At 36.9% G+C, this 26,697-nt stretch overlaps 1 protein-coding gene across 6 annotated transcripts in view; it reads right to left on the bottom strand.

Moving 5' to 3' along the window:
- The window catches only part of LOC136038677 (copper-transporting ATPase 1-like), a 268,609-nt gene that overhangs the window by 230,972 nt on the left and 10,940 nt on the right, over positions 1 to 26,697 (bottom strand). For 2 of the 6 annotated variants that reach the window (XM_065721952.1, XM_065721951.1), the window contains exons 1-3: positions 14,139 to 14,223; positions 9,805 to 10,505; positions 6,541 to 6,753 (exon numbers count right to left, since the gene is read on the bottom strand). In XM_065721952.1, coding sequence (XP_065578024.1) covers positions 6,541 to 6,753; positions 9,805 to 10,505; positions 14,139 to 14,161 — 937 coding nt within the window. In that variant the 5' untranslated portion in view covers positions 14,162 to 14,223. Of the gene's footprint in view, positions 1 to 6,540; positions 6,754 to 9,804; positions 10,506 to 14,138; positions 14,224 to 17,825; positions 17,904 to 23,535; positions 23,693 to 26,697 lie in introns of those variants that run through there. The other 4 variants (XM_065721953.1, XM_065721956.1, XM_065721954.1 and 1 more) reach the window with 3 other exon arrangements.

Below are 26,697 nucleotides of genomic sequence, written 5' to 3'. Positions count from 1 at the left end.
TTAGGGATCCGCTGGTCAAGAAAAGTCCCAAGAAACACCAATGGATACAGAAGATTCAGTTATAACGATAAATACTACGTCGTCCGCGACAGGCGACGCGGATCGGGTTCGGATGATGCATGATTTGAGAAGGGGGCGAATCAACCCCACCGAGAAACTTAAAGTTGGATTTCGGACTGTAAGAAGTTGCAAGGCCGATTCAACTCAGATGCTCCTTGTTAATGAAATGAAAAAACATGGTCTCAATATAGGTTACTTTTCTGAGTCTAGATTGAACGACATACTGAGGAAATCAATTGACCTCACGGATTCAAAAACATTTAAATTTTACAACTCTGGACCGACTGTCGGGAGCGGTCTCCGCAGACCCGGATTCCTGCTGGATCCAATTGCTGCATTATCTGTCATCTCTTAGCAACCAATGTGAACAATAATCTCTACCCTGAGATTTATAGGTCGGATTAGTAACGTGACTATATTGTCTGTCTACGCACCTATCAGAGATAGCCCTGATGGCGCCAAAAATTGGTTCTACTTAGAGCTGCAGAAAATGATTGACTCTGTCCCAGAGTGCAACATACTATTTGTCACTGGTGACTTTAACACAAGGGTCGGTAATTTAAATACAAACACCAAGGGAGTGATCAGACGCCACATCATGAGAGATAGATGCTCGAACGGCGAGAGGTTACTACAGCTTGCGAAATACAGTAATCTATGTCTTGTTAACACCCAGTTCGAGATCGAGAAGAACCACTTTGTGACCTGGAGATCTATTGACGGGGTCACCAAAGCCCAAATCAACCAATTCCTTGTCAAAAGACGCTGGAAGAGTTCAGGTCTGGATGTAAGAGCCTACAGAGGCGCAGAAACAGGATGAATAAACAGCTCCAATCACTTTCTTCTCATCTGTAAATTCAGTAAAAGACAAAGCACCCACAAAAAGAAGATCAAAAACCATCAGTTTGATGTATCAAAACTACTGAGTCCACAGATCAAGGCTGATTTCAAGCTACTATCTAACAACCGAGTTGAGGCCCTTACTGACAACACTGACATCGAAGACCGATGGTCCAAGCAGAAAGTCCTGACACAAGAAGTTGTTGAGCAGGCTCTTGGTCACACCAAGAGGAAACAAAGACTCCAGATCTCGGACACCACAATTGGGCTAGTGGAAAAGAAACGGCGCTTTCTGAGTGGCCCTAAATAACCCCTAAAAAATTCTCGCAAGTTAGTAAAGCATTCTGTTCGTAGCAACAGGGAGAAATACTGGTCACAAATGGCTTCTGATATGCAACAAGCAGCGAAACTACATAACCTAAGGAAAACATTCAAGCTACTGGGGGAAGTGACAGACAAGTTACCCATCTCCACGGACTCCCTGAAAGACAGAACGAACAACCTTATTCAGACAAAGTCTTGAGAGATGGAAAGAACATTTCTCCGAGCTCCTTAATCAAACAAAACCTCCGTGTCATCTACCAAATTTCCAGAGTGTACCAAAGGAGCCCTACCAGATAGAACTACAGCCACCGTCATTTGCTGATGTTCTGTGGGCACTGAAAAACATGAAAAATAACAAAGCCCCTGAAGAGGATGCCATCTCAGCAGAGATGTATAGCTCATCCCCCACACTATTATGTCAGCTGAAAGCCTTGCTAGTTGAGGTATGGAGGACAAAGAAATCCCCAAAAGATTGGAAACTCTCGGTACTTATACCGGTATATAAAAAGGGTATATAAAAAGGGAGACAAGGCAGTCTGCTCCAACTACCGAGGTATATCACTAATAGAGCACGCCATGAAGGTGTTTTGCATAATCATCTTCAACTGTTTCGAGGACGCTCGAGACAAGTTGATAATATCAGAACAAGCAGGTTTCAGACCTGGCCGGGGCTGTCAAGAACATATTCTTACCCTCTGCCTCATCTTACAGCAGAGCAAAAAATCTCAATTGTCTGTTATTATCGCCTTCATCGATTTTGTTGTCGCTTTCAGCTCCCTTATCAGGACTGAGCTTTGGAAAATCAAGGTGGAAGACGTGTCCCGGCAGAACTGTTCGAGATACTCAAAGGAGCCTATGAGTCAACAGTTACGAGAGTCCAAACAACCGACGGCGAAACAACGGAATTTGACGCTGAGTCAGGGATTCCCCCTATCGCCAGCTCTGTTCAATAACATAATAGACTGGATAATGGAAAATTCGCTTTGCACCCACAAAGGGTTTGTCGTCGGTCAGAGAGAAAATAGCCCGATCGCACAAACATAACTTGACTTCGCAGACGATGTGGGTCTTATGAGTATCTCGTCAGCTGAGCTCCAAAATATGGTCAAAGATGTCTCCTGTACATCAAAGAAAGAAGGCCACATGATCAGCAAGCCTTAAACAAAATTCATGAAAGCCAACGCCCCAAACCACCCAGATATCCATATAGAGGGAAAAACCATCGAGACTGTTGAAGAATTCCGCTACCTTGGTTCTATCCTAACACCGACGGAGGTGCAGAAGGCGAAGTTATAGCTGGAATAAGAAAGGCATGAAGAGTTCTTACAAGCATGACGAAGTTGCTTTTAGGTAGACACAAAATTAACATCAAAACGAAGATGAACATCTACAAGGCAACTGCCTGCACGCATGCCAGTGAAACTTGACCTTTAAAGGCCAAAGAAACATGTTCACTAGAAGTATTCGACCATCGCTGCAAGAGCCACACACTACGGGTCAGCCGATGTTCTCATATCTCAAACGCTGAGGTTCGAAGGCGTTATCCCTAGAAGGCCCTCGTCTCAGTAATCATAAAACAAAGACGACTGAAATTTCTGGGACACACACTACGATGGCCAACTGGAACAACAACCCTCGATGTCTTCACTTGCAACCCCTTCCGAATTGGAAACAGAGACCAGGCAGCCAAAGAAAGAATCTCTGGCAGAAGTTCCAGAATGACCTGGATCCTTGGGGTGGCTTTCGCCGACACGGAGGTCGTTGGGATATGGACTGGCTGAAGATTGCGGAAGAGGTTGCTGCTGACAGATCGTGTTGAGCCACGTTAGTCATCCCATCGTCCGTTGGTGCCGGGCAAGATGGATCATCGTCTGGCTCCAGCGGAAGGTAAAGCAAGAAAGGACGGTACTGTCATGATTGTTCAAAGATTGACCAAACTCATTTTGTCGAGTCGGTTGAATTGATTCTAAGTAAAGTTAATGTCCCATTTCACCTCCTCCAAAAGTCCCTCCAGTTTCCTAAGAATGAGGTCCTGATTTGTCTTAATATATATTGTGCTGAAACATGTCATGCCCTCTGCTTTCCGAAAAACAAGCTACCCCCATAAAACATATCCGCAAAGGAATCGTTCCTGGATGGTCAACAAATCCGGAGCTCTTTAATTCACGTGGACAAGCATGAATTTTGGTTTTCTATATGGAAGGGGTGTGGACGTCCCACTACCAGGCATGTGAATGACATACAGATCTCTAGGAAGCGGAAATTTTCCAAAATCCTTGCTCAACATCGTAGATATTTTATAAATAACTATTCTGCCCATGCAAATCAAGACCAAAATATGGTATTTAAATTTGTCAACTCATCAGCACCTCCTTCTTCATCACTGTCCTCAACTGATATTCCAGAAGCTGAATGGTATGCATATTATGAATCTGAGTTGTCTGCCCGTGATCCCATGATAGAGCAATCTTATGAAGTAGCTCTGGATCCATTTTTGGATGCTCAACCCAATAGAAGATTTTGCGGTTAGTACCCGTTCTGTCAAAGATGTCATCCAAAAGTTAAAATGGAAACGTTCCGCTGGTACTGACCAAGTCATTGCGATTCATTTGAAATACGAGGGGAAACTTCTTACAGTTCACCCGTCTCTGCTTAAGCAGATGATTTTCTCTCAGGGTATCGTTCCTTCTTCTTTATGCATCGGAGATCTGACTCCCATCTCTAAAAAAGAGAAATCTAAATTCCACTGTACATCATTCTGCCCTGTTACTGTAGCTACATCCCTTTGCAAGGCCTTTGAGCTACTATTTATCAGGGAACTTGAAGAAGTATGCTATACCTCTCCACATCAGTTTGGATTTAAGCAAGGTGCCGGGTGTGCTGAAGCTTTAACCGCTGTTGCAAATACCCTGACTGATGCGGAATCGTCTGGAAAAAACCTTGTTTGGGAGGGACTTGATATTAGACGTGCATTCGACTCTTTAATCCATACAGCAATGCTTCCGAAACCTGATATACGTGGAATGTATTTGGCCATTATTCGTTCTCTTCGAGATTTATATTCAAAATTTCGTATCCGCCAAAGGCTATCCCCAAATAAAGGCATACCCAAATTCCACGTAGACAACTTATGCCAGTCAAGAAAGGGGCCCGTCAAGGAGTTGTCACTTTTCCCAGCCTCTTTAACAGCTATGTATTGGAAGCACAAGACTTGCACCCAACTTAACTGATTTTGTCTTCTGTCAACCTTTCATTGATATGCTATGCTGACAAAATCATAACCTTAGTCGAGCTCTTCATTTAAATTTTCGGAATTCCTGAAGCGGAATATCAGAAATTTAGGCTTGAATTCAACTCCTTCAAATCTGATATTGTACTGCTTAACTGGAAAATAGATTCTTCTACCCTTTCCATCACACTTGGATCTAGCTCTATTCAATCTATATATCATCTTATGTATCTAGGTCTGCCCACTGCTTCTTCTATTCGACACACCCGAAAACTTCTTGTTGAACAAATCAAACATAGAATCTCAGCAGCTTACGCTTCCATTTTATCTTGTAAACTTCGATTCAACCGGCCTCTTCTAGCAAGTCTATATAGTACTGTTACCTTTCCCCATATCCTCTACACTGCACCCTTTTGGAAACTCCTAACTAAAACTGACAAGAGTAGTCCGATCAATCTTCTTTCGTTTTGTCAAGTATCTGCTTCATCTGCCTCCCTTGTATAGAAATTGCTATTGCGGAATTCAAAGTTACTGACCCAGAGGTTGCCATCGCCAGATGGAAAGCGAAAAATAATAAAAAAATAGATTCGAATTTAAATGATTGGTCCCACATTCTTAAGCAGTGATGTATTGTGTTTTTCTTTTTCCTATGCTTCGTCTATGCATTTAATTGTAACAGGTTTTTCAACAATTTTTAATAATAATAATAATTTAAATCTTGTAAAATTGTTGAATGTTATTGTTCAGCAGCTACGTCGCGCCGTTTTGATTTTTTTTTTTGACATTAATCATGTAAATTAGATGGCGCTATTATCATTTCTTAAATTATTTCCTTCGGCTCCCACCTTGGACCTGAAACTCGTTTGTGTTTATTCGTTATAGTATAACTGAGTCATGTACTGCCGTTTCAACAAGTATTGTGAATTTTAATGATTAAATTATCACACGACTGGAGCCATATCTTGCAGTGGTGAGATACTGGACACATTAGAAAGTAAATGTTTGTGTTTATACTCGTTCGCTTAGAAGTCTTTTTTTTTCTGGTTTCTTTCGTATATTTGCTTGTCTTGTATTTTACGAAGTGTTTAATTGTTGACTTTATTGTTTTACTATTTTGTTTTCCTTTACTGCTCCGTCTTCATGCTTTTGTATGACGGGTTTTCAAATAAATAAATCAATCAAATAATTTAAAATTGTAGCCAGCAGAGCATCCAATTTATAAAACGGGTGAATTTGATCTACTAAGCAGAGACTTTATTTCTCTCTCTCACTTCTTTTTTAAGTTATCCAACTTATCTCTTGTTTTTCATTTTCATGTTTATATCATTCCCAAATCCTTCATTGATTAATTTCTTTCGCAGTTAGTGAGATAAAACTTAGGCTACCGTACGGTTTCTTTAATTTTTTTTTTTACATGAAGATACTAGAGAACAAGCTGCTCAAAATTAAACTAGATCCAAGCCAAGAGGTAGTAACTCAAGACCCCCCAACCCAGCCATCCACCAGTTGGAGTAACAGAGTACAATATTTTTCAAGATTGAGAAATAGAGGCTAACAAATATTTTTCTTGCTCGCTTTTCCTGTTATTGTACCCAGACAAATTACCATACACACTTGATATATACTTTTGATTACCATATATGGCATGTAATATCAAATCCTTACTATACGAAAAAAAATGCAGCAATAACTACATGAATTCTGTTTAGTATTTAGCAAGCAATCGTATTGAAATTGAAATTTCAACAATGAAGGTGAGGGAGTAAAATGTGAAAATTTAACAGAAAATATACAATTTTCGACTCGAAAAAAATCCAAAAATTTGTGCTACTATTTGACCCATGTTTCTAACTCTTATGTTTTGTAACATAAAACAAAAATTTAGCATTCATGTTTGCTAATGTAAGATCTATTATTTTGTCTTTCCTTAAATTTTAAACATTAAATCTCCTAATATTTTAGTCAAACAAATTCTTCGTATGGATTTATTTTTTATATATAATTATTATCATAAAGATTGGGACGTATTAAGCTTAGAAATAATTTAAATGAACAGAACAACCCAAGATAAATAGCATTGACTTTACCTTTGATTTTTCTGACGTGTTTTTCGATAGCAGCCACACATGAAGCACATGTCATTCCTTGAATATGAATAAAACATCGGGAGGATTTTGTTTCAAACTCGTTTTCGCCAATATCTATTTTTTCTGAGAACATATTGGTTCCAGTTGAGATTCTTGATTCAATACTAGCGGCTCTTTCCCTTGCTGAGGTTTCACATTCGAGTACAGCTACATCTTAAAAAGAAAAAGATCAAAAATAAACCACTCAAAGCCATGCGTCGATTGCTAATCCACGCGGCAATTGCAATTTTTACTAAGATTCGTGTTGTTTTGCAAAACGGGCCTATGTCCACTTTTCAAAATTTCACAGGAGAGCAAAATGAAAGCGAAAACGCACAATGATAAAATCTTTCGTACAAATCAGAATTTAAGAAACTTGAAACTTTAATGCGACTCAGGCTCTTTTTATACCCTTTCGTAACAATTTATAACTCGATCAGAATTATAAACCCATTTTGAATAGAACAATCGATAGATCTGTTTAAGCTCTTTCGAACTATTTGCTTTACTCATTTTCAGAAAAAAGTAGACATCGGCCCTTTTTGCAACACCCCACAGGATTTTAATTTGGTGCTCATTCCTGAGAAATTATCACTCCTCTTTCGGGAAATAGATTTGCAGCAGTAAAAATTGCGTAGATATGCGACTTGTAAGAATTATCACCTCCAGCGTCAGAATTTTTCAAGGATGTAGCCAGTGCAGACATAGAAAGGCATTCACAAAATGAACAGGCAGGCCCATGAGGGGAGGGAAACACCCAAACTCAAAGGATCTTCTTTGATTTATAAAATACTGTTCCTAAGTTCATGCAATATTCAAAACAAGAGCGAAGATCTCATATGGCACTTGTAACGATGTCAGAACCTAAAATTAGACTCGATACTAGGGTTATCGTAGGCTGGTACTTATATTTGTAGATCGCAAAACGTAAGTGGAGGGATACCTATAACATCGCAAAAGTTGTCCGTCTCTACGCACCATAACTCTCGAAGGAAAAGAGATATTTTGATGAAACTTGGTGTGAGAATTTTTTTTTGGTCAAGAGTAAGATCGAGTTCGCAAATAGGTTTCTTAGCCTACATTAAGAGGTGGGGGAGTGTGTTTAAATGAAGGGGCAAACAAAACATTTTTAAACAGTTAATGTGATAGTCGTCCGATCCGAAATGAAAATGGGCATCTAAGACACGAGAACTCTCCCTCCAGCCCCCTAGATGGTCGATTCGGGCAAACAGCTGTTCTCAAGTCAATTTGTGCAGGTTCCTGACACGCCTGCCAATTTTCATCGTCCTAGCACGTCAAGAAGCACCGAACCCGCCAAAGCACTAGAAATCTTTCCATCTCCCCCAAAGAGATCAGACCCGGTCCGGTTATGTCAATAACATATCTAGAACTTGTGCTTATTTTCGAACTCGCCAAAGCCCTAGGAATTCATCCCAACCCACCCAAAGAGATCGGATCCGGTCCGGTTTTATCAATCACGTATCTAGAACTTGCCCTTATTCTTCCCGTCAAGATTCATCCCGATCTCTCCACTCTAAGCGTTTTCCAAGATTTCCGGTTTCCAAGATTTCTGTTTCCCCTCTCCACCCTCCAATGTCCCCAGATTCGATCCGAATTGATCATGGAGCATCTGAGGAAGAAGATCTTTACTCTTTCTATACATCAGGTTCCAGCAAGATACGATCACCTATTCGTAAGACAAACATATCTGAGTTTTCACGATTTCCCCTCCATCCAGCTCCCTCCCAGATTTTCAAATCAAGGACATGACTGTTATCAAGTCAATTTGTGCAGGTCCCTGACACACCTACCAATTTTCATCACCCTAGCACGTCCAGAAACACTGAACTTGCCAAAGCGCTGGACCCCCCCCCCCCTCCAGCTCCCCCAAAAAGAGCGAATCCGGTCCGGTTATGTTAATCACGTATCTAGCACTGGTTTTTATTATTCCCACCAAGTTTCATTACAATCTCTCCACTCTAAGCGTTTCCAAATTTCTGGTTCCCCCTACAACTCTCACCAACGTCACCGGATCCAGTCGGGAAAATAAGAGTCCTGAGACAAGAGGTCCTTGTAAATATAAGATTTCATTAGGCTGATCACCCGATAATAAGTTAAAAATACCTTATTTTTTCTAATTTTTCCGAATTATCCGTCCCTCTACTCCCCCCCCCCCCGCAGATGGTCAAATTAGGGAAGTAACTATTTCTAATTTAATCTGGTCTGGTCCCTGGATGCGCGTGCTAACTTTAATCGTCCTAGCTCATCAGAAAGTGCCCAAACTACCAAAACCGGGACCGACAGACCGACCAACCGACTGACCGACAGACTGACAGAAATTGTGATCGATATATGGGACTTGGTCGACCGGCAAGTGCCATAAAAATGTAATTTTCACTATTATATCATAGTCTACAGAATAACAGGGAATTGCAAAAGAGCCATCACTCTCCCACAAAGCTTGGGTGTCATTATCTCCTAGGTATCAAATGTGCTATGCTTGAAACTACGTTTCAAGTATTAGTAGTAGGAAACTACTGTATTTTAACATCGAGGATATTTCGTTTTCCAAGAATGAAACTAGGATAAATCATTAAATTTCTAGTTTTGCAAGCAATAATTTAATGGAAGGGGGACGGGATAGGTCCACAGCTATGGAGTCTTCCTTCAAAAATGAAAAATTCCTTATAACTTCATATTTAATTAAATTGCGTCGAATTATAAAGTTCGGGCCACAATTAGGGTGCCCAGAGGTATCAGGGTGTCCAAATTTTCATTGACATTTTAGAATTTAGCTTATGTTTTTAGTTTGATTTAGCTTATGTGTCCACGTTTGTCGGCACACAGGACGATTTTGCCAGCAAATTCTTTACATCCCCTCTCCAAGCTCAAGGCTATAGCTGCACCGCAGATGAGGGAGGGGGGTAAAGATTTTGTAATTTTATTCATTTTTCCTATTCCTTAATTAAATATAGATTGCTAATAAATAAGTTATTCATAAGAAATATTAAACTGATTCATATACAAATACAAAATATTTGACATTTTTTCAACCGAAGAAATAAAAACGTAAATAGAAACAAAGTTAACCAGAGCTTCCTGACTTAAGATGATTAGAAGTGATTAGAAATTATAGATAAAAACATCAACTATATTTGTGTTAAGACCACTGAACAGTAAAAACTCCCAACGTTATAATATAGGAGCTAGCCTGTTTGTATTTACCTTGAAAGTTGTTCAAATCCTTGGCTTCAAATCCTAAGCTGATAATCCTTTGTGTTATAGACGTGCCATCAACCTTCGCTGGGTCAAATTCAACCACGGCTGTTTTTTCATTAAGATTGACTTTAATATCTTTCACACCGTAGACATCAGCTACATTATCTTCAATCTTCTTAACACATTTATTACACTTCATACCAATAACACTAAGAGTTACTTCTTGTGTTAAAATATTTGCTTCAAAGCCCATATCATCGATCATTTCACAAATTTGTTCACTTGTTATCAAATTAGAGTCATACTGAAATTTACCTCTTCCTTCTTTCAGGTCTACACTCACATTGACTACTCCTTTTTTTGTAGCTAAATTACTTTCAATATTCCTAACACAGGACATACAAGTCATTCCATTTATGGTTACAAATACTTCCTCAATATAATTACTAGCAATAAAGCCAGCATCGTCAATAGAATTAGAGATTTCTTGATGAGTGATTAACTGGGGTTCGAACTTGAAAATTCCACGGGATTTGCTTAAATCCACATTAGCTGAGATAATTCCCAGGGTATCACCGAGTTTGGATTCTATATTCCGGACACAGGATTGGCAGGTCATACCCTCAATCCGGAAAATGGCAGTTGCGTCTGATATCATCTTTTTTTGTTTTATTCTTGAAGCCTCATCAAATTTTGTATCTTCACAGCTGAAAAAAAAAAATACAATATTACCAACGATTAAAAATATAATAGAGAATTTTTCCCAAATTCAACGATATATGTGACATTTTATTCCCCCTGGAATGAATGAAATTACTTCTTCAGATCCTTCAAAATGGAACATTTAATTTAAAATTTGGGTATCTACGGATTTCGTGATCCACTATTTACAAAATTTGAAATCTAGTATTTTTGCTCGACGAGCATGGCCACAGTGCTATTTACTCCCCCTTCTTATTCTTATTTTTTTCCTCAGAAGCGATCGTATCGACCCAATGGTCATAAAAAATCCAGAAGGAGATCATTCAAAAGGAATTTCAAAATTAAAAATGACCCTTTTAAGCAGCAAAAGAGACTGTTTCACAGCAAAGTGTTAAATTCTGCTAGTCTAAAAAGTCAATATTTTGGACCAAATAATGGCACAATAATATAAAAAAAAGTACAGAAATGATATTAATTTGGCTCCAAATGTAAGTGCGTAATACGATCATTTCAGAACCATCAACTAGCTATTTATACGGGTTCTAGGCATTTACCCCCCAGAAAATACCCCCGAAGAAAATATCCCCCCAGAAACTACCCCCCGCGGAAAATACCCCCCCATGGATCTTTTCTAGGAGGAGGAGGGCTGAAACCTCAGATTTAAAAAAATTCAGTTACAGGTCCTTCATATTACGGAGGAGCAGCCGCCTCTTCGACTCGCTTCACTTAGAGGAATATATCTAGATTTCTGAAATAAAGGTCAGTTTCGCGTAAAGAGCAGTGTATTAAGGAGGGGGATGCTTAAACTTACCTCGTGCTCTGCACAATATTAGGTATGATATTGGAAACACAAAGAAATTAAGTTAATTTTTTTTTCTAAACTTACGAGACAGATTAATACTTATGGGAACAGACATTATACTATATAGGAGGGGAGTTACCATACTCCCTCCTCTCAAGCCGCCACTCTTTACAATAAGGTTCGAGTGTTATAGTTCAATGCTGCAAGAATGAATACTGTAAGATAAGAGCAATGTAACTGAAATTTAACTTTTTAATGTTTCAAGAACGACAGGGCTTAATTAGTTGCGTTTGCTTGAAACAATAAAATTACCAATCAAATTTTTTAAAAGGGAATTAGTAAACATAGTCCAAAACGAAGGGGGAGACAGCTCCTTCAAATATAGAATAATTCATGCTAGTTGGATTCTTTAAGTAGCTCTTTACTTTACTAAAAAAAAACACATGTGTTTTGTTTGTTTTCATTCAATTTACCAAAGGATTCGAAAATCAATTCTGAGTGATGAATAGTATTATCAGAGCCAGTATAGTATTAAGCAATTATTAACACAAAAAGTAAACAAAATCTAATTAAAGGTTCGATCGGAAAAATGCTCCAGAAAATAAAAAAATTTAATCAGGCATCCTCTAATGGTGTCAATTGGGGGGAAGGGATTCCTCTTTCTCCTTGGATTTTAAAAAATAACCTTTGGGGTACAGGGTGGGGGGTTATTTCATGGAATTATTTTTTTGGCGTTTTCATTGAAAAAAAAAACTACATATTTGTCCCTCTCTGGATACCTGACCCCAATGGTAGTGAAAAAAGGAATATTGTTTGAAACAAAAATGTCAATTTACGAAAATGAAGGGGGGAGGTATTTTTCAAAATTGAGCGGGAGAACTTTACAGTGTTAACGATTTTTTTACTTAGAATACCGAAAAACGTATTTTTCAATGAAAATAGCAGGAAAAGGGATTCTTAAGAAATTTAGAAGGAAAAAACCTAGAAAAGGAGTGGCAATTTCCCTCTCTCCCCCTTTTAATGTGACTGTTTGAAACTTTCTATCTTTTCTAAAATTCGCACTTTTGTACCATTTATTTGCCAAATAGTAAATAATACAATTAAAATTAGCAAAATAGTACAAATACCGAGCTTTTCTATCGGATTTAGCATACTGTCTTGAATTACAAAAGCCTTCCGGGAATGTTTTTGAAACACAAACATCCCCAGGGGGTTTAACGGAGGTGACCCCAGGTTTTTATTATGAAATCATGCGACCTGGCATTCTCTCCTCGAAAAAAAAAATAACTGCCGTTAGTAAGAAAACTGTCCATTTATTCTAATGCAAAAGAATAAATTAGAAGCAAAACAACACATGGTAATATCCAAGTAACAATCAGGGTGCCAAGAATGTGCATTGTCATCCATAAATAGCCAAGAACTACGAAAAAACTGGAAGGAAAACGTGAGCTGTCATTTAATTTCCATAGAAACGAGATAGACTTTCAGCCATGCATTTGTCTAAGATCTAATCTAAATCGTCTCAAACATATTTTTTTTTTCTTTTTTAACAAGATTGCTGCGTTAGAGAAAAAAGATAATGTCCTTTTTGGCAAATCTAATACTTTCTCTATTCATGATCCTTGCTGATTTATCTTTAATATAATTCAAATTTGAAGAAGAATTGGTTATTATACCATTTGTTATAATCCACCACATCCAATTATCGCCACTTGTTCCAATTTAGTATTTTTGTATTTACATTTCTGTTCACACAAGTTTGTTTGCTTGAATTTTATGTTGGACTTCCATAGTTTGTTATCAAGTATTCCCCCTCGAGTATTTCCAAGTATGCTTTACACCAAGAATAGTAGTGGCTAATGCAAGACGTAAATGACGACGAAATATTCATTCTAATTTGTTTCCCAATGTCTTGAGAAATTCTCTATTGTTCTTCTCGTTTTTGGTGTTTGTGGTTAATGCAAAAAAAAAAAAAAAAAAAAAAAAAAAAAAAAAAAAAAAATTCGCTTCTGCCAAAGGAAGACCTTGCCTCCTTAAATAATTTCGTTTTATTGTCAAGTCTCACCAGTGTAGTCTTCGAACTTGATATCTTTCTCTATTTCTTTCTTGTTCCCTCAATCCTTTTACAAAAACTGCAATAAATATTTTTGTTTTAAACCTGTAATGGAAAGTATGAACATGCACGTCTAGAGTTAAAATTTCAAGGGAGGAAGAATCAAATTATTCGAAGAAGGTTTTTAAATATAAGAAGCGCAATTTTAAGTGAAAACTTTGCAAGTTGCCACCCCCCCCCCTTCAGGTGAGAGGTCCTTTGGATCAATCTTAATGGGTATCCTTCCTCTTCCTTTGTTTCTTTATAGAAATAAGGATTTCATGAATATTTAGTACAAAGTAGCTTGATTGTTTGAAAATAAACAATCAATACATAAGTAAGTTGCACCTTGGGGGGAGATGGTAAGCAAGTTCGCCTCCCCCCATGGGGAGAGGTAGTTTCTGAAATTCAACATTCACCAAATATGTACGGAGGACTAAAAAAATTAGCTTTTACCAGTCTTGCTATGCTTCCTAAAGAATTCCTGGATCTTATACTCAAGCAAACGTGATGTAATGTTAGGGTCGCGAATTCACGAAAACGTAGGGGGGGGGCCAAATATTTTCAAAATCCAGGAGAATTTATTATTTTTTATTATTTATTGAATTATTTCAATATTTCTATGAGAATTTATTGTTTCTACCAACAGAAGTATTTTCCAATACTCCCCTGCTACCCCCCAATTGACGTCCCATGTATGATATATATAATACAAAATGCCTAAATATATTAAAATATATTTACCGAAGAGGAATATATTTAGCCATCTTTCACCTTTATAAAAAAATAAATATCTTAGAAGAAACCAATAGCTCACTAAAAGAAATGGCAGTTAGAAATGACAGAGACCAACGCAAGCTTCTCATTCTAATAATATCTTAGGTATTAAAAGGTTAGAGACAATAATGATGCTTTGGATATACAATAGGAGCCATACTTAATAACGCAGTTTTCATAGGATCGAAAATATGGGATCAATAAATGCTCTTTTAATTGAGCTAAAATATCAGCTCAACAAAAGACGGACATGTTTGCTAGATCGATGAGCAAAAAAAAAATATAAGATGTCCAATTCTTAAAATATTATTTACAAACTACACATCAAAGGGTTTTGATATAGAACTTTAAAAAGTCACGATACAAGTTTCAATCTAAATAACCTTGTTGTGGGCGGTGCGGGGAGCGGGGCCAAGTTTTCTCTTAATAGAATGTAATTTCATCGTTATTTTGTCCAACCATAAATCTCTCAATAACTTTAAATATTTGCTGAATAAAGCTTTCCTATATATGGCAGGCTATAAAACGTCCTTGGACATACATCAATAACAGACAGAGGTGGATTAGACTTATTCCTTAGACCTGATATGGGCGTTAATGGTGGGAGAGTGATAAATCCCCTCTTATTAAGGCCGTCCGACCCGAATGGATTGATGCACTGGATTTAGGATCCTTTGTCCGAGAGGGGGAGGGTTCGAATCTTAGAGTACCAAATTATTTGGTTTGGGACGGGGTAAGTGGCGTGACTTTGTAAGTTCAGCCAGAGTCGATCCAGCTCTAAATGGGTACCTGGAGAAATATAGGGTAGTTAAACAGGAAGGGTGTACGAAAACACAGGATGGTTGACCCCCAACCTCGCATTGTACCTCATGGCTGAAGGGCCAAGAAACGGAGATCAGCACCAATAGTAGGGACTGTAAAGTCGAATGCCGTATTCTTTACCTTTTTTTTGATTGAGGAAAGGGTAGTTTTTAAGATAGAAATAACTTAAAGATAAGAGATAGGTGGTCAAAAGTTTAATTTTGCGTCACAATTGTAAGAGACTGAAAGAAACCATTGACTTGATTTAACAAATAAGATTTTCATTTAAACAAGAACTTCCTAGTTTTAGCCATTTAATTTTTACACCATTATCCTTGTGTTAGAGCCGTCATAAAAACAACTTTAGCGAAACGAGGACAGAGTTGGGAGAAGCAGCAACTCATTTCATTATTGCATAATTTATGTTCATTTAAGGTTAATGTTGCCGTTTTTTTAAATGATAAATACAACTTATTTTAACAAGAAATAATACTTCCTAACAAACATCAATCCACAAGGATTTGGTCCATTTGGCTAATCTCCTTTAAAACTGTTTTCACAAAAAAAAGAACCAATTTACTTTTTATTTAAATCACTTGTTTTCTGCGTTTCTTTACAGCTTTATTTTTTAATGTGCCTTCTCCCCTACTCAAAAAAAAACTTGTATACATGCCTTTTACATAGTGTATGTCCCAGCCCGGTTTGTCTTAAGAAGGTAGCTCTGAGGATTGCAATCTAATGCTACCTAATAACTATCAATAGAGACAAAAATATCATCAAAATCTAGAGCGGGGGGGGGGGGCAAAAATATAGTTGGTAAGTAAGACTGTTTGCTCCCATGTTGCCAGGGAACAAAACGAAAACCATTATGCACTGGCTTCTACGGAAAAAACAGCATGCCTGATTTGTGTCACGTAGGCCTTTCAAAAATCTAAATATTTTTTGTAGAGTACGTTTCATATGAAGGGAATGCGGTTTTATGTCGGACAGTCGTACCTTCAAGGTAGAGGATACGCTCTAAAACAATAAAAACCATCTTACTTCGTTTAGAATTCATAATTGGAGTTATTTTACTTTTAGATAGAATTTTAACTGACAGATAAATATTTACTACAATACATCACATTGATAGGATGCAGAAGGGTATTTCAAAATCTTGGTTTTTAAACGGAATTCTCCCAAGAGAATTCCGTTTTATTGTCTCATTAATTAAATCCAGCCAAGACAGTTCACTTAAAAAAAAAGCATGGTCAATGAGAGAAAGCTAATTTATAATTCTCTATTACATCAGGGTCAATATCTGACATGTTTGGAGGCAAATTAATATAAGTCCATAAAGAAAGCAAAGGTAAAAATTAAAAAAAAAAGATTTCCGGCTAGTTTTGACTAATGCACAAATCGTCTTTTGAAAAAAGTATCCAGAATTTTGATCGTTGCTTATAAATGCTTAAGCATGGAAAATATCGGCAAGTGCATTTTAGAATACACTTGGAGAGACTGACTTCAAAAACGGATCTAAAAATTACAAATAATTGATTTCAGGCATTATTCATGAGAATGTATTTAGCATACAGTTAGGGAACAGGAATTAACCAGATCGACTTCTGAAAAATTCACTAAACCATAAGATGCAAATGAAGCTGCTCATTTGTCTGGTTTCTAGAAGGATGAGTAAAGTATACTCTCTTGAAACTTGATAATCATCATGGTAGTGACTACCCATAGCAGCGACTGGCACAGAAAAACGTCCTCCTTAAACTAAAAAAAGCTACAGATGGAAAAAAAACTGTTCACCGTTTTTTCTTTAATTATAATTTTTATTGCCATCAGGGTTTACCAATACTTCAAATCATGTCAAGAAATCAATATTATTTAAAATATTTCAGACCCCAACCCCTCTTTCATACTAATACCATAAAATAACACTTCTCTGGTTTATACCACGGTTATCTACTTTTGCCTGTGTTTGCTTTTGTTGTTCCGTTTTTATTCTTTCTTTGCCTGATCATAAGGACCAGACTATTGTAGTCAAGTTTTCATTGAATTATAATTGCAATAAACTGAGGAATGGGTTATGACAGTTGAAAATCACGATAAAACTCATTCCAAAAACCATGAGATACCGAATCATTTTGAAAAAATTAACAAATTTATAGAAAAATAGCCAATATTCGCACATCTGCCTCTAGTGCAAGCATTACTAAAACAATAAAAGCATTAAGCATTTATTAACATAATATGGTGATATTGAAACTTTTTTCATAATCATGTAATAATTCAAATTCCCTCGTACGTTATTATAAACCTAAAAATTAAAAATATCCCAGCAGAAACAACTATTTTAAACAGGACATATTCGTGCAAGTAAACCGCTTCTAAAGCGACTAAGGAGGATGTCTGAAAATTTAGTCCTGAAAATAAGGTTTAAACATTTCCCCTAGCATTGCTAGACCAGGAAAAGTATTAATCACGTACCAACAATATACATATTTGATGGCCTCACACCCTTCCTTATTCCAAAAGTTGAGACATTTTGTTTTAATTAAATATTCAGTGAAAATGTAATACACTTATCAATACCTCTTATTCCCTCTCTATATGTGCCAATGGCCTTTAAGGGAAAGTCAGAACCATCCCAAGATAGTAAACCTATTTTCCTTCTTTAATCGTAAGCAATAGCAAAGCAGTTCACTTCATCTTTAATCTTAGCTTGATTTTACTTGAAAACATCAATTCCTAGGAACAACAATAAATTCCTCCTAAGAACCGATTCCTAGAAATCACAATTATTCCTAAAAATAATACTGAAAGTAAAAAAAATTCTACAACGAAAACTAAAAATACTAAAAACACCTTCCTTCGGGCGAATCACTTTTTCATAAATAGTATGGTACCTATCACTGTAAGAGTTAAACACAACTAATGAACACTGGATTGAAAAAAAGGAAAAAAACTATTATCTCGAGATTATCAATGGCATATTATATGTAAAGTAGGCAACCGATAAGAATGACCATATGTTGTAAATAATAGCCCAACATTAAAGAACAATAATAAAACTTCTGCGTTTTTTTCTACTCGTCTATTGATTTATTGATCGATTTATGAGGGACATTAGTTTCAACATTTACAACTCTGCAATATTTTTGGTTTAATTATGACTTGCAACAGTCGGCTCCCTGGTATTTTGGATCTAGACCAGGGGAATAAGGCACATGAAAAGGCACCTTTTTAGAAAAATCAGTTTTATTTCTAACTGGCGTCCCAAAAAGCTCTGAGTATTCCTGTGAAATAAGGCACTTTAAACGTTTATTTTTAGTTCGGGAATTCATCGACCCCAAAAATATAACTAAGAAAATGATTATTAAGGAGCTGAGCGGCTTTTATGGAGGAGAGAGAGGGGTATTTCAAGCGAACTTCCAAAATTCGCAGTAAAAAAAAATGTTGCCTGAAAACTGGATACGGAGAAAAATGTTAAATTGAAAATTGAAGTACATCTTATTCAAAAATGTCTGCTCTAAAACAGTTTCTGTCAAAAGCTAAAAGTATTTACAACGTATTACAACTTCAACATTTTTCAAAAAAATTTTAGGTCAAAATTTAGACTGCTTGATTTTCCGCTTAAAAGTTAAACATGCAACGTTTTTGCCAACTGAAATTTTTTACCCCCCCCCCCTCAGCACTATCATAGACTTCTTAAAAATAGTAGTTTTCAAATATCTCAATGATACTAAAGAATATCTCTACTTAATATCTGAACGTACGATCGCAAAAAATACGCACTGACTTTTGCGACGCCATATACAGGGGGCGTTCAGACCCTCAACAACGGTAGCTGACTTGACTACACTAAAGTCAACCGCAGTTCTGTTTGTAGCTCCGAAACGGTTCGAACGACAGAAGTTTGCTTCTTTGTCAGTATGACAATAACTCATAAAAATTGTCTGATGAAATTAAATAGAGTGCTGTTAAAATCCCCTAAAACCACTTTTGTCAAAAATTTGAAAATTCATAAATGGAATTCCAAAAATAGTAAGTAACTATGGGCAAATATGTCTAATCAGTGACAGAAGTTACAAAAAATCAACTATAATTCGAGGGAAAAATTGTCAGAGTAACTCTGACTACGGAAGATAAAACATCTGAATTGCAGTCCAAGTCAGCTAAACTCAGCTCAAGTCAACTTAACTTCCATGCTCGATTGAATTCCAAGGTCTGAAAGCTTTGATAGTGATCGGGTAAATGGGAGACAACATATGTGTGGGTGAAAAGAGGTCATGAGCAATGTTGGAGTGGAGGAGGAGTGAGCATAGCTGCATTGGCCTCAGGCCACTTAGTGCCACATTACGCTATTATTAACAATAGTAATATCCGGTAAGGAACATTGAAGTGGTATGCTGCCTAAAAACCTGTCTTTTGAGGATCTACTTTTGCCCAAGTTAAGAACAGGATGCATTTCGCCTTTTCATGCTGATAAGCTGTATTTAGCCCACTTTCACACTAATAGATATTTTTTAGAGCACTGCTCATTTTCATGGCTTTCTGCTCTGGTTGTATCAATTTTCCGAATTTCGCGTTGCAACAAATGAATTTTTCTACAAAGAATACCCAGAAATAACCCTAAAGTTATACCAAGATTATTGCTCCTTTGCCTCTTTCTCATGAATAATCTGAAACCAAACCGACCAACATAGCAAAACTCGAGAAAACAGAATAAAACATGAACAAAATATTCCCCAAGAAAAAATATGAACGAAACGAGATTCAGAGAAAAAAAATCGCAATTAATGACTGCGGCTACTTTCTACGAAGTACATGAATTCGCCTTCCTCAAACGAGCTCCCTCACATTATGCCCCTCTGTCCAGACGTCAAGGCAGACATGAAGGCATACTGCTCGGTCTAATTATCTAAAGGACACGCCAAGAACCGAATTCTTGAGGAATAGCTTCATCCGGCGTAGCACTCCTATCTGGAACGATCTTCCCGGGGATATTATTCCTGCAAATCCCTCTGTTGACTCCTTCAAAAGAAGGTTCAATAGACATTTAAATCTCTACGTTTCGGAACAAAGTAAAGGAATAGCGGAATATCAGATACATTTAAGTACCTGGCGCCGTGAACATAGGAATAAAAAAAATGAAGTTAAAAGAGTCATATCTGTGTGGGATTTATTTCATTTTTATTTTCGCTGAAAACCACTATTGGTGAAGTATTGTCATTATATTGGTAGAAAAAAAGATTTGGTTTCCTAGAATTATGTTGCACAGAAATGATAGTAAAAAATAGAACGAACGGTAGTTAAAAAGTTAACATGAGCTTTTGTTTTTGACAAGGTTCAATTTTCTACCTCTAGTTTGTCTTCTAGAAGAATGTTCTAGAAGAATGTAGAAGAAATGTTGCACAGAAATGATAGTAAAAAAATAAAACAAACTTCGTTTGTAGAGCAGCAGCTCTCCAGAAGAAGACAACTAGAAGAAGGAACTAAAACAAAATGGGAGGTATTTTCAGAGTGCCAGTTTTATGATCTTTCCCATGGTTAAAGTTGTGTTTGTGAAAACTCATCCACAAACCCCCTAAAGGGCTCGAGACCGTTAGATTTCTTGCTTTATGATCCCTTTCAACAAAATATTCCTTACCCTACCAAAGCACCCCCTCTCCCTGATGGATCCATATGTAGCCCTAATATTGGTTTGTTGCGGTTTTCATTGTTTGATCCGTTGAAAAACCCGTCACGCTATATAGATTCATATATCCAATTAAATAAAAAAAAAAGTTTTTTTTAACGGAATGTAAGGAGCGACATTAAAACTTAAAACGAGCAGAAATTACTTTGTATATGAAAGGGGCTGCTTCCTCATCAACGCCCCGCTCTTCACGCTAAAGTTTGACTGTTTCTCTTAACTCTACTTTTTAAAACAGTAAAAAACTTTAGGGTAATGAGCGGGGCGTTGATGAGGAAGCAGCCCCTTTCATGTAAGAAGTAATTTCTGTTCGTTTTAAGTTTTAATGTCGAATGTTTCTAATTTCTGAACGTTTTTGATTTCTAATTTCTGAACGTTTTTGAATCAATGCATGTTTTGATTTTGGCTCTCCGCAGATGAATAATTAAACCAAAATTTGCATATTTATTTTTTTTGGCTAAATGGCTTTCTCATAGTTTTGATCGAATGATTTTGAGAAAAAAAGAGCGGGGGAGGAGGCCTAGTTGCCCTCCGATTTTTGGTTACTTAAAAAGGCAACAATAACTTTTAATTTTTACGAATGTTTTTATTAGCAAAAGATATACGTAACTTACAAATTAGCTTACGTAACGAACTTCTGTATTCTCATGTTTTTATTACGTATATGAGGGGTTTCACCCCCTCGTCAGTACGTCGCTCTTTACACTAAAGCTTAAATTTTGTCCCAATTTCTTGAGAATAACCCCTGAACCACAAAAGCCGTAGAATAAATAGTTGAAATTACTAAAAATACTTTAGCGTTAAGAGCGGGGTATTAGGAGGAGGTGAGCCCATCATATACGTAATAATTTATGTTCGTTTTAAGTTTTAATGCTTCTACTTACTTTAAGTTGAAAACTTTTTCATATTTATGTTTACATTGTTTTTTTTTAATAATGCTAGAAAATCCTGCGCTCCCTTTATGAAAATTTTCTTCTTCCATGACAAATTCCTCCAAGGAAAGTTCCCCCAGCATATCTCCCTCTTCTCCCCCCCCCAACCTAAAAATCCTCCTGAAAACGTCTGTACACTTCCAAATAACCATTACTATATGTAAGTACTGGTCAAAGTTTGTAACTTGTAGACCCTCCCACCGGGACTGTGGGGGAGTAAGTCGTCCCCAAAGACATAGTTATAAAGTTTTTCGACTACGGTGAATAAAATGGCTATCTCAGAATTTTGACCCGGTGACTTTGGGAAAATAATTGGCGTGGGAGGGAGCCTAGGTATCCTCCAATTTTTGGTCACTTAAAAATGGCACTAGAACTTTTCATTTCCGTTAGAATGAGCCCTCTTGCAAGGTTCTAGGACCACTGGGTCGATACGATCACCCCTGGGAAAAAAAAACAAATAAATGCGCATCCGTTATCTGTATTCTGGCGAAAAATGCGAAATTCCACATTTTTATAGATAGGAACTTGAAACTTCTACAAGAAGGTTCTCTGATACGCTGAATCTGATGGTGTGATTTTCGTTAAGATTGTATGACCTTTAGGGGGTGTTTTCCCCTATTTTCGAAAATCAGGCAAATTTTCTCAGGCTCGTAACTTTTGATGGGTAAAACTAATCTTGATGAAACTTATATATTTAAAATCAGCATTAAAATTTGATTCTTTTGGTGTAACCATTGGTATCAAAATTCCATTTTTTATAGTTTCGGTTACTATTGAGCCGGGTCGCTCCTTACTATAGTTTGTAACTGTTTGATTCAAGCTTGAGTGGCTGATCGTATTTGGATAAAAAAAATTCTTATTTTAAATGAGTTATAAATGTGAATAATAATGGCAGAAAACAAGATAATCTGAAGACTATCAGAGGAGGGGTAGCACAGAAGTGGCTTTAATCACGAAAAAGAGCATGAAATTAGCAATCTAAAAATGCCTTTCTTTTTTTTCAGCTTGTCTCCTTCTAGAGAGCCGCTATCCTACAGCTACACATTTACCAAAACAACTAAGAAACTGAACTCAGCTCCTCAGACCTTAGTTGTGAACAGCCACAAGCATTCTTTGAATACCAGTGACAAAGGAATTCGGTTTATAGACCTTTTTCCATCCATCAATAAGGAAAATTTAATTTAGAATATTTTGGGAATTTTTCAAGTGAACTAAGTTTGTATACGTTTTTGGGACTTAAGGGATAAGCTATCTTTTACAGCTAATAAATTTATAAAAGGAGAAATGTTATGATATAAGCGCGGCTTTAGTTTCCCATGATAATTCTCTCTCGGATATCATCACCCCTCCCTCCCCTGCATCGAACGCTATTAACGCATCAGTAATTCTCTGTAGGAATCCCCGCAACCGACTAAATCAACAGCTGTAACGGAGAATTTGAACTTAAAAACGATCGTGATGCATCAGTGCCACCACTTAGAATTGTTTTAACCCCACCCCTAACAAGCAAAGTCAGACCTTCCTGTAGTCGATTAAAAATATGGTACTTATCTGCTAGCCAGTATACACTCTCCAAAACCAGACAATAATCAGTTTATTGCTGTCTGCATACGGAGACAATTAGTTTCGGCTTTGTGGAAAACTACATTATAGTTATATTTTAATAAATAGTTTGTTAGTATTATTGTTAAATTATATTTTACAGCCAGATATACTTAACCCCAGCCCCCCCCCCCCATAAAAATCTTTTTTACAGCCCATATTATATATCCATTCTATATCCCAAGGGTCTCAGTTGTTTCAACCCTGTATCTAAAGATCCAAATTCTCGAGTGTTTACTGGCTAACAGTGCCAAAAATATCAAAAATTGTAATTATTATAAAGATAAAAATAATTTTTATTATTAAATTTATAATTATGATAAAAATAACAATAACGAGGACTTACGAAAATGAAGAACTTGAGCTGCTGATGTTTTTTTTTAATGTATCTAGATGAATCAAAGAAGATTTTGAACCCGATCAATGAAATGATTCAAGTTCAAATCTTCAATGTACACTCCTTGACATGCACTACAACTAATATGCAGCAATAATGGAAAATTCGAGTATGATGTTTGTTTACACTTCGCATGCCCTTCACTTTTCAAAACAAAGTAGCGTGACCATAGTTCAATAACCGTAACCTAACATTGCGTCATAGTGCATAGGGTTCATATCTTTAGTGGAAAGCATAAGAAAAGTCCTCCACAAGTATAACGTAATTTGATTACAGTCCTTCAACGTTGGAGGCTAGGAGGTAAATCCATCACCGAGTCCGTGTGTAGAGTAACTAAGACTGTAGTTCAAAAAAGCTCAGACTCGTGAGTAGAACTGCAGTAGAACTCAAGAGTAGCTATGTTTTTCTTAGCTTATACAAGGTCTGGGTCACATTAACACCGGAACTTTGAACCCCAGCTCCTTCCAAAATAATGGAAGATTGGCAGGAGCAGATCTTGCTGCTTTAAAAAGGCACATTTTAAGCTTAACTGAACAAAAAACAAGTTTTTTATAAAAAAAAATAAAAAGCAACGCTAAAAAAATTAACAGAAATTATCCTGAATATAGTTGGAGCTCATTCTACTCAATCCCCATTCTTTGAAAGGGTTCACTAAAAGTGTTTTTTTTTACAAAAAAAATATTCAGTTTAATTATTTTAAATGACAATCTGCAAATGAAACACCAACGTCTATCAATTGACTATATTTATTGCATTCTAATGGGCTTTGTATAAATCAAGATTTAGACATCAGCGTAAACTGTGGGGTCGCCTCTGGAGGCACAGGAGGATCTAACGTCTAAGGTAAGGTGTGGGGGCTTGAGGATGCGTAAGGCCTACTTTATTGCAGGACAATTTCTGTTGATTTTAAGTTTTAACGTTGATCGTCAAACCATATGAAAACTTGTCTTTTTTATTCAAATCCTGTCTCTTTAATTTGTTTACAGCAGATAAATATGGATCGCACTACAATATACTTAAGAACAAAACCTATCACCACATGGGAATGTACCCTTGGTAACTTGTAGACGTTTGAAATCAGACAAAAAAGAAAGTTGGAATGCTATAGAATATTAAACTGACTAGCATCCAACAGAAATCAGAATGGCTTTTATATTATTAGGCCAAATAAGCCAAAACCTTACAATTTCTTGTCTTATAATTAATTTTACAAAACCATTTCCACAGAGAAGTTTTTGAAGTTTTTCAAAGAAAAGTAAAGATCTAGATTAAACCAAACATGAGCAGAAATAAAGTGAAATAATTTTTCAAGAATATACTACCTTTATTCACCATCAATAAATAAATAAAACCCAAAAACGAACAGAAATTATAATAAATAAACAAGAGCTAAGAGCTCATATGGCACTTGTGACAAAGTCGGAAGAGTGAAGAACAAAGAGCCCCATATGGCATGAGCTCTAACAAAATTCTAAGAATCAATAGGTTGATTTAAATGAAAAATCAGAGGCTTGATGCCGATCGGGATTCAAAATATGATCTCTGAGACACAAGGTCCTCCTAAATATCAAAATTCATTAGGAACCGATCACCCACTCGTAAGTTAAAAACGCATCATTTTTTCTAATCTTTCCATAATCTTCAGCCCCCAGATGGTCGAATCGGGGAAAACGACTTTATCAAGTCAATTTGTGCAGGTCCCATACACGCTATTATCCTAGCACGTCCAGAAGCACCGAACTCGCCAAAACACTGGACCCCCATCCCCCTAGCTCCCCCAAAGAGAGCGGATGCAGTCTGATTACGTCAATCACGTATCTACAACATTTGCTTATTCTACCCACCAAGTTTCATCCCGATCTCTCCACTCTAAGCGTTTCCCAAGATTTCCGTTTCCCCCTCCATCCCCCTATGTCCCCGAATCCGATTCGAAGTGAAAATAGAGCATCTGAGACATAAGATTTTTCTATATATTAAGTTTCACTAAGATCCGATCACCCATTCGTAAGATAAAGATACCTGAATTTTCACGTTTTCCAAGATCTCCAGTTTCCCCCTCCAACTCCCCCAATGTCACCGGATCTGGTAGGGATTTAAAATAATAGCTCTGAGTTACAAGATCTTTTTAAATGTAAAATTTCATTATGATCTGATCACTCCTTCATAAGTTAAAAACACCTCATTTTTCTAATTTTTCAGGATTAACCCCCCCCCCCCAACTCCCCAAAAGAGAGCAGACCCGTTCCAGTTATGTCAATTACGTACCTAGGGCTTATGCTTTTTTTCCACCAAGTTTCATCCCGATCCCTCAACTTTAAGCGTTTTCCAAGATAATAGGTTTCTCTTTCCAACTCCCCCAATGTCAACAGATCCGGTCAGGATTTAAAATAAGAGCTCTGAGACCCGATATCCTTCTACATATCAAATTTCATTAAGATCCGATCACCCGTTCGTAAGTTGAAAACACCTCATTTTTTCTAATTTTTCCGAATTAGCCGTCCCCCCCATCCCCCCAGATGGTCGAATCGGGGGAAAGACTATTTCTAATTTAATCTGGTCTGTTCCTTGATACGCCTGCCAAATTTCATCACCCTAGCTTATCTGGAAGTGCCTAAACTAGCAAAGCCAGGACAGAAAGACCAACAGAATTTACAATCGCTATATATCACTTGGTAAATACCAAGTGCCATAACAAGTCAAACTCAAAACGAGCAGAAACTAAGAGGCATACGACTGACACTCCCTGTGCCTTCTATTGACCAACATATCTTGCACTTTACTAAAAAAAAATCCTTATTTTGAACTGTGTGTTTTCTCCTGTTTTTCATAATATCAAAAAAGAAGCTATCAGCATCATAACCAAGATTACTGAAAAAAAATGAATATGGATTGAGATTTTAATATATATACTGATATTCATTTCTGAAAGTTTGAATAATATTGGATTTATAAAAGTTAAAAAAGAGAAAACGGTACTTGTTAATAATACGGAACACACTCAAGAATTACGCTTAGGTTAGTAAACATGTGACGGGTGATACAATACATTGGACTTCCATAATTTGGGCTATATATTTGCACATTATGGGGGGGTGGGGTTAGGTTAGGGGC

Source organism: Artemia franciscana, chromosome 18 (genome assembly GCF_032884065.1).
Source record: "Artemia franciscana chromosome 18, ASM3288406v1, whole genome shotgun sequence".
Classification (NCBI taxonomy): Eukaryota; Metazoa; Arthropoda; class Branchiopoda; order Anostraca; family Artemiidae; genus Artemia; species Artemia franciscana.
The sequence above is the reverse complement of the archived record's forward strand: the minus strand, read 5'-3'. Positions and strand labels throughout refer to the sequence as shown.